We start from the raw sequence: 12,797 nt of genomic DNA, 5'->3' as shown, positions 1-12,797 counted from the left end.
CCCGAAATGGAGTGGGGGAAACACAAGCTGCTAAACATGTTGGTTGGGACACTTTGAAACACCTGAAATCGAAAGGAGTTACGTTATATGCTGAATATGTCATATGATGAATATGTCACATGAGGCATCGTGCATGGCAACACATCAACCATTATTTATTTCTTTTATGACAGGCGTGTCTATTGCCCTTTTGGAAAATAAAGTATACTGTTGAGATCCCTTATTCTTTAGATATAATGCTGTCGTGTTTTATTTAACATTTACCAGCATGACTTCCCTGAATGTGTTTGATTATGGACCTGTTCTATTATTGGCAGTAAAGATCACCCTTCACCTGGAGGCACCACGTCCGTGACGCTCTCTCTCCCTCCTCAGACGTGTGCCGTTCCTCCGAGCCCCTCTGCAAGGTGGTCTTTGAGAACGAGCAGCAGGAGTCGGCCACGCCCAACAAGCTGCTGGGCGCCGGCGGGAGGCGCCGCAGCCTGCTGAGCTCGGAGCCGCAGCACGTCACTCTGATCGTGTTCGGCATTGGCATGGTGAACCGCACCCACCTGGAGGCCGACATCGGCGGGCTGACCATGGAGGCGGAGCTCAAGAAGATCCACGGCAGCTTCACGCTGAAGGACAAGATGAAAGGTGCTGGAGAAGAAGGTTCATTACACCTCAGCCCAGCCTCTGCTGGTCGTTAGCCTGCATAGTCAATGCTTCTGCTCTTCTCTTTGACCTAGATATCCTGCACCAGAAGATGACGGAGACATGCGCCTCAGCTCATATCGGTGGAGTCAACATTGTTCTCCTGGAGGGGATAACTCCAGATATCCAGTAAGTTCAAATCAATAATGATTCTTATTCTCCCTAATTGTGAAAGAACGCTCCCTAAGATTCACACAAGTTCCACTTGACGTTCTGTGAGATTTTTCTGGGAATGCGTCTGGCCCATTCTTCATTGACATCCCTTAGACAATTTTTACGTTTTAATTGGGCAGGAGAATGCCATTAAGCAGTGGGACAGGGTTTGTGCTCCTCTGTAAGTCAGAAGTGTGGTGGTGGCAGTCTTATGCTGAGGGGATGCTCTCCGCAGCAGGGCACCTAGAATACAGAGGGTTAAATACTTGAACTACCGTATTTCCCGCACTATAACGCGCACCGGATTATAAGGCGCACCTTCAATGAATGACCTATTTTAGAACTTTTTTCATAAATAGGGCGCACCGGATTATAAGGCGCATAGCATAGAAAATACTGTAGTCAAACGTTTGACTGGGGATGCGTTATGCATCCACTAGATGGAGCTGTGCTAATTGTATAGCTCGTCACGCGCAACGCAACTGTGAGGACGAGTTGCTGCATTTAGCAGATATAAAACTGGAACCTTTATGACAAAAAAGTAAAACACAATTACGCAGTTCCAAACCTTAGATTTTTTAAATATCTTGCAAACGTGAACGATACAAAGTAGAGCATCGCACCCTCGAATCTTGTAGTGTGGCCAGTCTTCCGCCCGATTTCCTGGCTCTGTGATCGTATAGTGTGACCTTCCTAATAGTGGAGGAATATCTGTCGTGTGGTCTGAACCAGCCATAAAGGGAATGTCAGCAAAACAGTCAGACAAAGTCAAACTTTATTAAGCGTTCTGACAAGTTTGTTAATTTGTAAACGTGAATTGATCAATATATAAGGCGCTCCGGATTATAAGGCGCACTGTCGTTTTTTGAGTAAATTACCGGCTTTTAAGTGCGCCTTATAGTGCGGAAAATACGGTACTATATCTCGCTTTATGTATCTCGATCCAGTTTTACTGTGCAGGGTCAACCGAATAATTTATATTTCTATAAACCCATACGGACATAGGATGGGAGAGGATATGGTGTTGTTAGTCACCGAACGTCTTTTACTTAACTCTGTTGTACTTTACTACTCAGTAGTCTGTGGTAATACTTTACAGCTAATGGAGGTCTGCAACCAATGGGCGGACATTCCAACTTTGAGTCTTGTTTGTTCTTATTTGGTTGTGTTTAGTATGCATTATGTGCTCGCTCAATGTCTATCAGTCATCGATACTGTTATCCTCCGTTTCATGCCTTAATATAGGCTGTGACTTCCAACCTCATGGCTGTCAGCCATATTATGTTAAATGCCTAACAAACCCAATCAAACAGATACTCAATATATTCAGATGGAAATAAATCAAACTGATTATGATGATTAATTCATACATTTTCAAAATGTATAGAATTGATCGAACATTTGCATTCCCATGGGACATTAAATTTGATGTTTGAGGAAAATAATAATAATTTCTATAACATGGTTAAATTGAGTCTGTATTCTGTCTCCCCCTGTCGGTCAGTTGTATTATTGCATTCATTCAGCTGATGAAGGGATTTAATTCACCTGCGGGAAGGGGACACAAACGAGAGTGAGAAGTGGAAGCAGGACAGTTTTTTGACTGCAAATGTTTGTTGAAAAGTATAGTTATCAAGACAAATCATTTTTGTTTCAAGCTTTATTTAATAAGGCATTTTTGTTTAAACTTCGAATCAGATTGCTTTACTTTGGTTTTGGATGGTGCGTCGTCTACCCCGCTCCTATAGTGGTTTCTAATCTTGGCAAAAAGCCACTATAAGACACATGTAACACATTAATTGATTCATACTTTTATCAACTTTGGAATAGTATAATCAGTTTTTATAGGGATAAATGCATATGAATGTCTATACATTAACATATGCTGCAGAATCATTGACATTACAACGGCATACACGCCTTAATGCTGCGGAGCCAAAGTCTCACTTCACACGACTGGAAGGCGTCCAGAATACTTCTGAGATGTAAATGCAAGCTTGGTGGGTGTTTTGGGGTTTGTGTGTTTTCAGTGTGAATCCACAGGTATAGTGGGCCAAAATGTTTCAAACATCAATACATACTGTCATTCAATACAAGGATCATCATTTTTCAATATTTGAGTAGAATTGCGAAGTAATGCATTGCTTGTCTCTGCTTAGTCATCTCGCTCTATATTGTGCCAGAGAACATCAAGATGGAGTCTCTGAGAATATGTTGGGTTCACAACAAGAACAAAGATATTACATTTTCCCTTATTTTCACCTTTGCATCAAAGATTCAGTCCTCCGCAAATAAATATCACTTTTGAAGCTTTCCTAACTGAACTCATTTTATGTGTTGCTATTCTTTAACCGAGCATTCAAATGCGGGCCTACTTGAATGATGCTACTTTAACTTGTTTGTATAAAAAGTTGATGTTAACTCATATTTCATTCAAACATCTCCCTCTCTCTTTGTGCTTCTTTTAAACTCCTTTCTTTCCCTTCTGAACACTTGCATAGACTGGAGGATTTTCCAACTTCCCCCACCAGCACAGCCAAACAAGAGTTTCTGTATGTTTCTACTGCAATCTAGGACTTTCAAATCACATGGATGGCTTATCATTCTTCATGTGTCTGTTCCATGTTTGTCGCTGGGGGAACACTGACTCCACAATCACCCATTCCACCTCTGAGACCTCAGAACAGAGATGGCTGCGTGTTGGCCTTCTTCATGTGATCTCATTGTTTGATGTCGTGTCGGTGTCCTTCATGTGGTCTCATCGTCTGATCTCGTTGCCAAGTGTGCCCACCGATTCCATTTGTGTGCCGCACTTCTATGGTTGTGTCAGCGTTGCAGAAATTGAAAAGCAATTGAAATGTTTAGCCTGGGGTTTTATTCGGGCTGCTCTTCATCCGTCCCAGGACGGTGGTGAAGTGCAACATCTCCAAGTCCCAGGCGCTGTACAGCGCCCAGCGGGGCCTGAAGACCCACAACACGGCCGTGTTCAAAGTGGGGGCCATCCTGATCAACATCCCACAGCACCCAGCCACCCTCCACAGCATGATGGTCCGCAGCTCCCACCAGCTGTCCAAGCAGATCTCTGACCTCATCCGCCAGCCCTCCAACAGGTCCTCACTGCCTCTGCTCCCAATGGGCGTGTCTCATATCATGCTTTTGGTTCAGCCAAATTTCAGCATCTTCAAAAAACGTTTTGCATAATGTCGCCCCCCCCCCCCCCCCCCCCTTCAGTGCTCCCGCTCACAGAGAGGACACACCCACTCCGCAGTCCTCGGACAAGCAACCCAGCGTGCACCAGACCCCCGTGGAGGCCAACGAGTTCCCCCAGCTCCCCGAGGGGCTGGAGAAGAAGCCCATCGTGCTGAAGTTCAGCGCCATGCTGGACGGGGTCACCATCGGAGCAGCGCTGCTGCCCTCGCTGAAGGCCGAGTACAAGATGGGCCGCATGAAGAGCCACGGCATGACAGGCGGGTGTCTCTGTGGATGCACATCAACGACGCGCTTTCTCAATCTATATTAGTTGAGGACATCGTAGAAGTCCCGAGGGGGTGATTTGTTTTGCAACTGTCTTAGAAGTTACCCTTTTTATTCAACTTGTGCATGTACTTGGCACGTTCATTTCCTGTCTAGGAACTTTAATGCATAAAGTATCTTCAGGCAATCACGAAACCGATCTTAAGACGACTGAGACACGTATGCATGTTGATCGTCATTCAGTTGCTGTTTGTTATGTTAAACAACTGAAAGGCGTTAGGATCACTATGTAGTAACAACTGGAATCACTGTCATTTTCTTCAACTAATAATTTCGGTTAGCCTCACCCTAATGGCCATGCATAAAGAGATCACTCTTAGAGTTAAGCCACTCTCATCCCATCATCCCTACTCATCTCCATCTATCCTCTCCTGCTTTCAGGTGCCCAGACCAGTTTCACCTTTGAGTTGCCCAACCACAAGCTGTGTTTCCAGTCTAAGGTGTCTCCCGTGGACATGTCCACCATGCCTCCGTCAGCCAGCCTCAACCTGCCGCCTATCACCATGTCCGGAGAATACATCATGGAGGAGCACGACGGCCACACCGACCAGGGCTGGGCGCCCGAGGACTTTGCTACCAAGCAAGCCAACTACCTGCAGGGGAACTACCTTCGCTGTGTGGCTGAGGTGAGTTTAGATCAACACATGGGGGCAGATGGGATGAGTTAAGGTCCTGATGGGGGCAGCTGGGGTTAGTTAAGGTCCTGATGGGCGCAGCTGAGCTTAGTTAGTGTCACTCTTAGGTAGAAGCTGTCGCTGCAGACTGAGGTGGCAGGTGAAACATAGGATACATAGTGGATGTCAGCGCTTTTTAGAGATTTCTACAGATATTTTACCAGTTGAAAAGTTTTTGCAGTGTGATACTTAGCATTATAGTAGAATATATGTCTGAAGCCGTGATATAGCATTTTATTGCATTATTTAACCTATATATTTTACATTTAGTAGGTTTATTAATAATAATGTAACAGTGTGCCAGAAAATGTTGTACTTGTGGTTGTAATTATATAACCTTTGCAGACTTAGTTTCCAAGATTAGTTCTAGTTTGTTCATGGTGGGCACTCAGTATCTCCCATATCCTCTCGAGGAACCTGTTGTCCTGGTTTTGGTCAGTATTATTTAACCTGAGGGTGGGATCTGAATATATATATATAATAATATAATATCAAATCAAATAGAAAACAGGTCCACTGTGCACTCTGACTTTAGAATCAAACAAAGTTTTTCATTTTCAAACTAACGTTATTTTCCTGGTTCCCTCCTCGTTATCTATAGATCGGCTCGTTTGAGCACAACCTCACCACAGACCTTCTGAACCACTTGGTGTTTCTCCAGAAGGTCTTCATGAAGGAGGTCAATGAAGTCATCCAGAAGGTTTCAGGTACCAATGTCCATCATGCATATTGATCTGCAGCAAAGACAAAAAAAAAGAACACCAAATAGCCAAAATATAGCAACGTGAGCATTTCTTGTAATCCATCGTTATAACTTTAAGGATGAGGCTTAGTGTGGGTGGAGAGAGCCAACCACCTTGGCTGTCTCAGTTGTGACAAAAGGCTGTGGTATGCGTTCAGTGCTAATGAACTTTTGTGTGCGTGTGCCTGTACGGATGTGCTTTTTGCGCGTGTGTTGTGTGCACGCAACAGGCGGAGAGCAGCCCATCCCCCTGTGGAACGAGCACGACATCTCAACAGATGCAGACAAGCCTAAAATCCTGCTGTATTCTCTCAGCCTCATGTTCAAGGTACTTCACGGCGCTTCAATAGTTCAACTCATTCAAATAACTCATTTGCCAATTGATCTGACGTCACAGAACATGAATGGATTGAGTGGTGTTGTTGAACCTTCCAGGGTATCCAGATGACCGCCACCACGCCCTCCATGCGGGCGGTGCGCTTCGAGACGGGCCTGATCGAGCTGGAGCTCTCAAACAGGATCCAGTGCAAGGCCCAGCCTGGCGGGGGCAGCAGCTACCTCAAGCTGTTTGGGAAGTGTCAGGTGGACCTCCACCTGGCCCTGGGGCAGATCGTGAAGCACCAGGTAGTTCTGGCTATTGGGCCGAGAAGGAGACATCGATGGATGTGTTTTTCTCGGTGCCTGTGAAAACACTATTCTGTGTTTGATGGAGGCTGTGTTTGCCGGCCGTTTGTTTGCGTGTCTCCACGTACTGCAGGGTGGATGAAGTGTGTGCATGTCTTGGTAATCATTGATACGTCATTTTTTTTACAGGATTAGGCGTGGTGAATTCGGCTCAGAGTTTTTCTTCATTGTATAGAGAACAAATCACTTACATCACATCTGACCAAAATCTCTGCAATTATGGCAGCAAATCCAGTCAAACGACCCCATTCAACCCTGTGTGTGTGTGTGTGTGTGTGTGTGTGTGCATTTTTTTTTAAAACGTTCTGTTAAAGTATCGTGTGTGTGTGTATTAGCTGTAATGCTTTGTTCGTGTTCATGCTTTCTTGGCCCTGACCTCCATTCTGCAGGTGTATGAGGAGGCGGGATCAGACTTCCACCAGGTTGCGTACTTCCGGACACGGATCGGCCTGCGGAACGCCCTGCAGGAGGAGATCAGCGGCTCCTCCGACAAGGAGGCCGTCCTCATCACGCTCAACAGGCCGATCGTGTTTGCTCAGCCAGTGGCCTTTGACAGAGGTTCCATCAATTAGTTTCAACAATCATTTCAATGTGCTAAATTACAAGATCCTGGTTATAGGTAACTCTGTGTGTGCATGTGTGTGTGTGTGTGTGTGTGTGCGCGCGCGTCTATAGCTGTACTCTTCTGGCTGAACTACAAGGCGGCGTACGACAACTGGAACGAGCAGCGCCTGGCTCTGAATAAAGACATCCATGTGGCCACCAAGGAGGTGGTGGACAAGCTGCCGGGGATCCAGCAGACCTCTGCGCAGGCCTTCAGCACCCTGTTCCTGCAGCTGACCGTCAACGACCTGGGCATCTGCCTCCCCATCACCAACGCAGCTCAGGTGATAGGCCATGCTCCCTCCATAACTCTGAGCTGTGATGTGGACACATTGGGCTGTACCAGCTGCTGTTTGTTCTTAAAGGATCAAGCTATTTGTCAACCTTTATACTCCAATGTTTATGCGTCGGTGTGGGGGACTCCATGGGAATTGATCATTATCGAGGGGTTTGTTCATGCAAACGCATCATAACACCCCTGCTCCCTCCTGCAGTCCGCCCCTCAGGCCAACCACACGGTGGAGTTTGACACCGGCTCTGCCCTGGTGTTGACCATCGAGAGCACGCTGATCACCGCCTGCTCCTCGGAGTCGCTGGTCAGCAAGGGCCATTTCAAAAACTTCTGCATCCGCTTCGCCGAGGGCTTCGAGACGTCCTGGGACGACTGGAAGCCTGAGATCCGCAGCGACCTGGTCATCAACGCATGTGAGTGACTCACAGGGAGCGAAGGTTCTCTGGGCTCTTCCACATCAGCATTGATGCTAAAAACATCACTGCGCGTTCCCTCTGTTGTAGGCGTGGTTCCCGATGGGACGTACGAGGTGTGCTCCAGGACGACCGGCCAGGCCTCTGCAGGTAAGTCTTCTTCAGTCGGTTCACAGCATGCTGTACATTTGTCTAAACAAGCCTTTCTCAGGAAACGGTAAGCCAATGCCTTGTAGTGCTTGACCCACTCAAACCTACGTAGAGAACAGCTTTGATGCTAAGCTGTTATGTCGGTTAATAGAAATGTAATAATTTCAGTCATCCCACCACAGGAAAGAGCATGACGTCATACATGTGTTGCATATAGCGTCAAACCATTATTCTCCATGGCTTTAGAGTGTATTTACTTATCATTTGATGCCAAACTGGATGTAGGCAGGGTGGGGTTGTGGGTTACACCGGTTCGAAACCAGAACTACTTTATGAACACCAGCTTTTACTCCAAGGACTTTCTGAAGAACGTGCCTTACATCAGTAGTCTTCACATAAATTATCTCTATGAAGACTCCAGTATATGGAATACATTTATAATGGGCCAGTCCATGCAGAAGTAGAGAGTGCTCTATGTCGTGAATTATTGTTTATGTTCGGTTTATTTAAAGTCCTCATTAAAAAATGTATCATGTGCACGTTGGGTTCAAATCCCTGACTGGCTTTGCTCATTGCATTCATTTCGGTGGCTTTGCGGATGTTGTTCATATTGTTCATATTGTTCTTCTTCTTTCCCACTCCTCTCCACGTGTCACGCAGAGAGCAGCAGCGCCGGAACCTGGACCCTCAACGTGCTGTGGAAAATGTGCGGCATTGACGTCCATATGGACCCTAACATCGGCAAGCGTCTCAACGCCCTCGGCAACACGCTGACCTCCCTGACCGGGGAGGAGGACACGGAGGACGTCGCCGAGGGGACCTCTCCCATGGCCGACCTCTCGGATGAGGACGACGCCGACACTATGGCGCCCAGCCCTCACATGGTAGGACGAATCGCCACCCATCACACGGTGAACCCAGCCTCTAAAGCCAGTCTCTAAACCCAGCCTCCACACGGTAAACCAGTCTCTATACCCAGCCCTCACATGGTAGGACGAATCGCCACCCATCACACGGTGAACCCAGCCTCTAAAGCCAGTCTCTAAAGCCAGCCTCTAAAGCCAGCCTCTAAAGCCAGCCTCTAAAGCCAGCCTCTAAAGCCAGTCTCTAAACGGTAAACCAGTCTCTAAACCCAGCCCTCACATGGTAGGACGAATCGCCACCCATCACACGGTGAACCCAGCCTCTAAAGCCAGTCTCTAAAGCCAGCCTCTAAAGCCAGCCTCTAAAGCCAGCCTCTAAAGCCAGTCTCTAAACCCAGCCTCCACACGGTAAAACAGTCTCTAAACCCAGCCCTCACATGGTAGGACGAATCGCCACCCAGGCCTCGACATTAACGGTTGCCCGCTTGCTCGGGGCAACTAAAAGTAATATTTGGGCAAGTTGAGATTGATTTCTGATTGCCCAAACGGGCAAGTGGATTTTGGGTGGACGTTAGTATAAAGGCTATTTATTCAAGTGTTTTTAGAAACTGCAGAACAACCTTTTGTTCCGCAAAATCACACAAAATAGAAGTATTTGCAATTGAGCAGCGCGCTGTCTTCTCTTCTCTCGGACAGCGAGTTAACAGACACGCATCGCTTCAGCGCGAATATAGCCCCGCCTCCTGTCACTCACGCGCAGTGCGGTCTCTGGCAGTGATTCGACGGTGTTAGCTGAAGGTTAGCCAACACAGCTAGCATCTCAAGTGCAGCGCCTTCGCGACCGGTTTAGGTAGAAGGAAAATGGAGTAGTGATGGAGGAGTGCGGTTTGGAAGTACTTTGGATTGAGGCAAATTACCAAGGAAAGTCATACGCTTTAGATTATATGAAAGCTGAGCCTCCACTTATTCCAACAGTCCAAAACATATCATTCTGTGACTACAACCTGCAAATAACAACTTAAGTTTTACCTTTGTGATTTTTGTCCACAAAGTTGATTCTGATCGCATAAAACCACCATAAACAGATAATCCAGTGTCTGGGCCAAATTTTGCAACTAAACATGGTGTTTACAATCAATGACTAAGAGAAGGTTTCTTAAGAAAAAGCTAAATTGCCTTCAATCAGAAAACATGTTCTTCAGCGCAATCTACTGGCCATATGTGTATTTGCGAGTGTTTGGCTTGGTGCATTTCATTATATTTGCCCTGAACTTTGAATAGAGGTGTCGAGTATCAAAATTGTAAGATATCTACCTTTATTTGTGTCTCATAGTAAGACAGCGCTCCCAACTGATAACGACCAACTGATAATTATTTCAGGTGGAAATGTTATCTTCCACTTATGCTGTGTTCCATGGCTTTATTCACTTTAACCAAGTATTATCCACATTGAATATTTCACTTGCACAACAATCTTTCTTTTGGCACAAAGATGAAATTATCGCCCTTGCAGTTGTGGAGATATACTCTATTTACTTTGGGTACGTTCTTTCCTGAAAAAAACTTTTCCCCTGATATCGAAAATGGTATAGAATATCGATATTTTTCCAGGTATAGTATCGAAGTTAGAAAATCCAGTATCGTGACCGACAACACTACTAGAAAGGCGATTGTTATTATTCAGTTAGAGCTACAAGAAACGTGAAACTTAAAAAAGACATATCTTTGCTACTACCTCTGACATTTAGTTATGTACATTTGCATAAAATCATGCAGGTCTACATATAACTGGGCGATAGCTTTAATAGGTTGCAACGGTGGACTGAAATCACTTCATGGCACGATGTGTCGATAAATAAGTAAACAAAGAGAAGTTTGTTATTTTTTAAACACAACATGCGTGGTACTTACACGTTCAATTTCAGTCTGAGCTAGGATGAGTTTTCTGATCCCCAAAACCAGGCCGGGTGCCCGGCAAAAAGAGGCCTGTTCACGATTCTGATTATAATTTGGGTGAACATCACATTCGGGCAAGTTGAACATGACCTGTACCTGCCCGATGGGCAAGTGCTTTTGAAACCTAAGTGTCAACCCATGCCACCCATCACACGGTGAACCCAGCCACTAAACCCAGCCTCTAAACCCAGCCTTTAAACCCAGCCTCTAAACCCAGCCTCTAAACCCAGCCTCTAAACCCAGCCTCTAAACCCAGCCTCTAAACCCAGCCTCTAAACCCAGCCTCTAAACCCAGCCTCTAAACCCAGCCTCCACACGGTGAACCCAGCCTCTAAACCCAGCCTCTAAACCAAGTCTCCACACGGTGAACCCAGCCTCTAAACCCAGCCTCTAAACCCAGCCTACCCACGGTGGACCCAGCCTCCACCCGTCCCTACCCACGGTGGACCCAGCCTCCACCCGTCCCTACCCACGGTGGACCCAGCCTCTAAACCCAGCCTCTAAACCCAGCCTACCCACGGTGAACCCAGCCTCTAAACCCAGCCTCTAAAGCCAGCCTCTAAACCCAGCCTCCACACGGTGGACCCAGCCTCTAAACCCAGCCTCTAAACCCAGCCTCCACACGGTGAACCCAGCCTCTAAACCCAGCCTCTAAACCCAGCCTCTAAACCCAGCCTACCCACGGTGGACCCAGCCTCCACCCGTCCCTACCCATGGTGGACCCAGCCTCTAAAGCTAGCCTCTAAACCCAGCCTACCCACGGTGAACCCAGCCTCTAAACCCAGCCTCTAAACCCAGCCTCTAAACCCAGCCTCTAAACCCAGCCTCCACACGGTGGACCCAGCCTCTAAACCCAGCCTCTAAACCCAGCCTCTAAACCCAGCCTCCACACGGTGGACCCAGCCTCTAAACCCAGCCTCTAAACCCAGCCTCTAAAGCCAGCCTCTTAACCCAGCCTCCACACGGTGGACCCAGCCTCTAAAGCCAGCCTCTAAACCCAGCCTCTAAAGCCAGCCTCTTAACCCAGCCTCCACACGGTGGACCCAGCCTCTAAAGCCAGCCTCTAAAGCCAGCCTCTAAACCCAGCCTCCACACGGTGGACCCAGCCTCTAAACCCAGCCTCTAAAGCCAGCCTCTTAACCCAGCCTCCACACGGTGGACCCAGCCTCTAAAGCCAGCCTCTAAAGCCAGCCTCTAAACCCAGCCTCTAAACCCAGCCTCCACACGGTGGACCCAGCCTCTAAACCCAGCCTCTAAACCCAGCCTCTAAACCCAGCCTCTAAACCTAGCCTCTAAACCCAGCCTCCACATGGTGGATCCAGCCTCTAAACCCAGCCTCTAAAGCCAGCCTCTTAACCCAACCTCCACACGGTGGACCCAGCCTCTAAAGCCAGCCTCTAAAGCCAGCCTCTAAACCCAGCCTCTTAACCCAGCCTCCACACGGTGGACCCAGCCTCCACCCGTCCCTACCCACGGTGGACCACTCATCTTTGGGTGTTATTGGTACCACGAGTCGTGCTTGTAGACTTTTCTGGTTTCATATTCATGATCAATCTTGTGTTGTTAACAAAAATACTTTTTCAATGATGTATAGATCTATGCAATGCCACCAAAAAGTAACAAAATTGAAAGACTGAATTGAAGATTTGATTCATATCTCCTACATTATAGTGTGTACTGTAATAAGGAGACATCATGCATGGCTTAATTTACTATCCCACTGTTGTGTTAGCACATTCCCCCCGCCAGCTACCCACCCAACTGTCCATGTTTTCAGAGCCCAGAGGTCCCTTTTAGCCCGAGGCTGACATTGCGGAAGCGACTGGTAAATCACATCCTGGGTCTCAGCCCCCGGCCACAGAGTGTTTCTTCACCGGCCGACTACTTAAACTGTGCCATTCCCCGCCTGGAAGCAGGCGATACAAAGACCCTGAGACCCCTCTCCTGGGGCTGTGTATGTAGTCATTCAGTGCATTTTATTTCAGTACGCAAATCAACTCTCAAGGGGTGCAGAGGAGTTTAACAGCTGCTTACTTGTTT

The 12,797-nt window shown here is 47.2% G+C and overlaps 1 protein-coding gene across 8 annotated transcripts in view; it reads left to right on the top strand.

Annotated features, from left to right (window-relative positions):
* kiaa1109 (KIAA1109) overlaps positions 1-12,797 on the top strand; it is a 99,977-nt gene that overhangs the window by 50,604 nt on the left and 36,576 nt on the right. For 7 of the 8 annotated variants that reach the window (XM_079752823.1, XM_079752822.1, XM_079752818.1 and 4 more), the window contains exons 50-63: positions 376-636; positions 729-822; positions 3,750-3,956; positions 4,078-4,313; positions 4,762-5,006; positions 5,656-5,761; positions 6,027-6,124; positions 6,232-6,420; positions 6,870-7,038; positions 7,156-7,367; positions 7,578-7,788; positions 7,879-7,938; positions 8,599-8,822; positions 12,535-12,711. In XM_079752823.1, the coding sequence (XP_079608949.1) occupies positions 376-636; positions 729-822; positions 3,750-3,956; positions 4,078-4,313; positions 4,762-5,006; positions 5,656-5,761; positions 6,027-6,124; positions 6,232-6,420; positions 6,870-7,038; positions 7,156-7,367; positions 7,578-7,788; positions 7,879-7,938; positions 8,599-8,822; positions 12,535-12,711 (2,489 nt within the window). The remainder of the gene's footprint in view (positions 1-375; positions 637-728; positions 823-3,749; positions 3,957-4,077; positions 4,314-4,761; positions 5,007-5,655; positions 5,762-6,026; positions 6,125-6,231; positions 6,421-6,869; positions 7,039-7,155; positions 7,368-7,577; positions 7,789-7,878; positions 7,939-8,598; positions 8,823-12,534; positions 12,712-12,797) is intronic. The other variant, XM_079752824.1, reaches the window with a different exon arrangement.

Source organism: Pollachius pollachius (genome assembly GCF_949987615.1).
Source record: "Pollachius pollachius genome assembly, chromosome: 15".
NCBI lineage: Eukaryota > Metazoa > Chordata > Actinopteri > Gadiformes > Gadidae > Pollachius > Pollachius pollachius.
The sequence above is the reverse complement of the archived record's forward strand: the minus strand, read 5'-3'. Positions and strand labels throughout refer to the sequence as shown.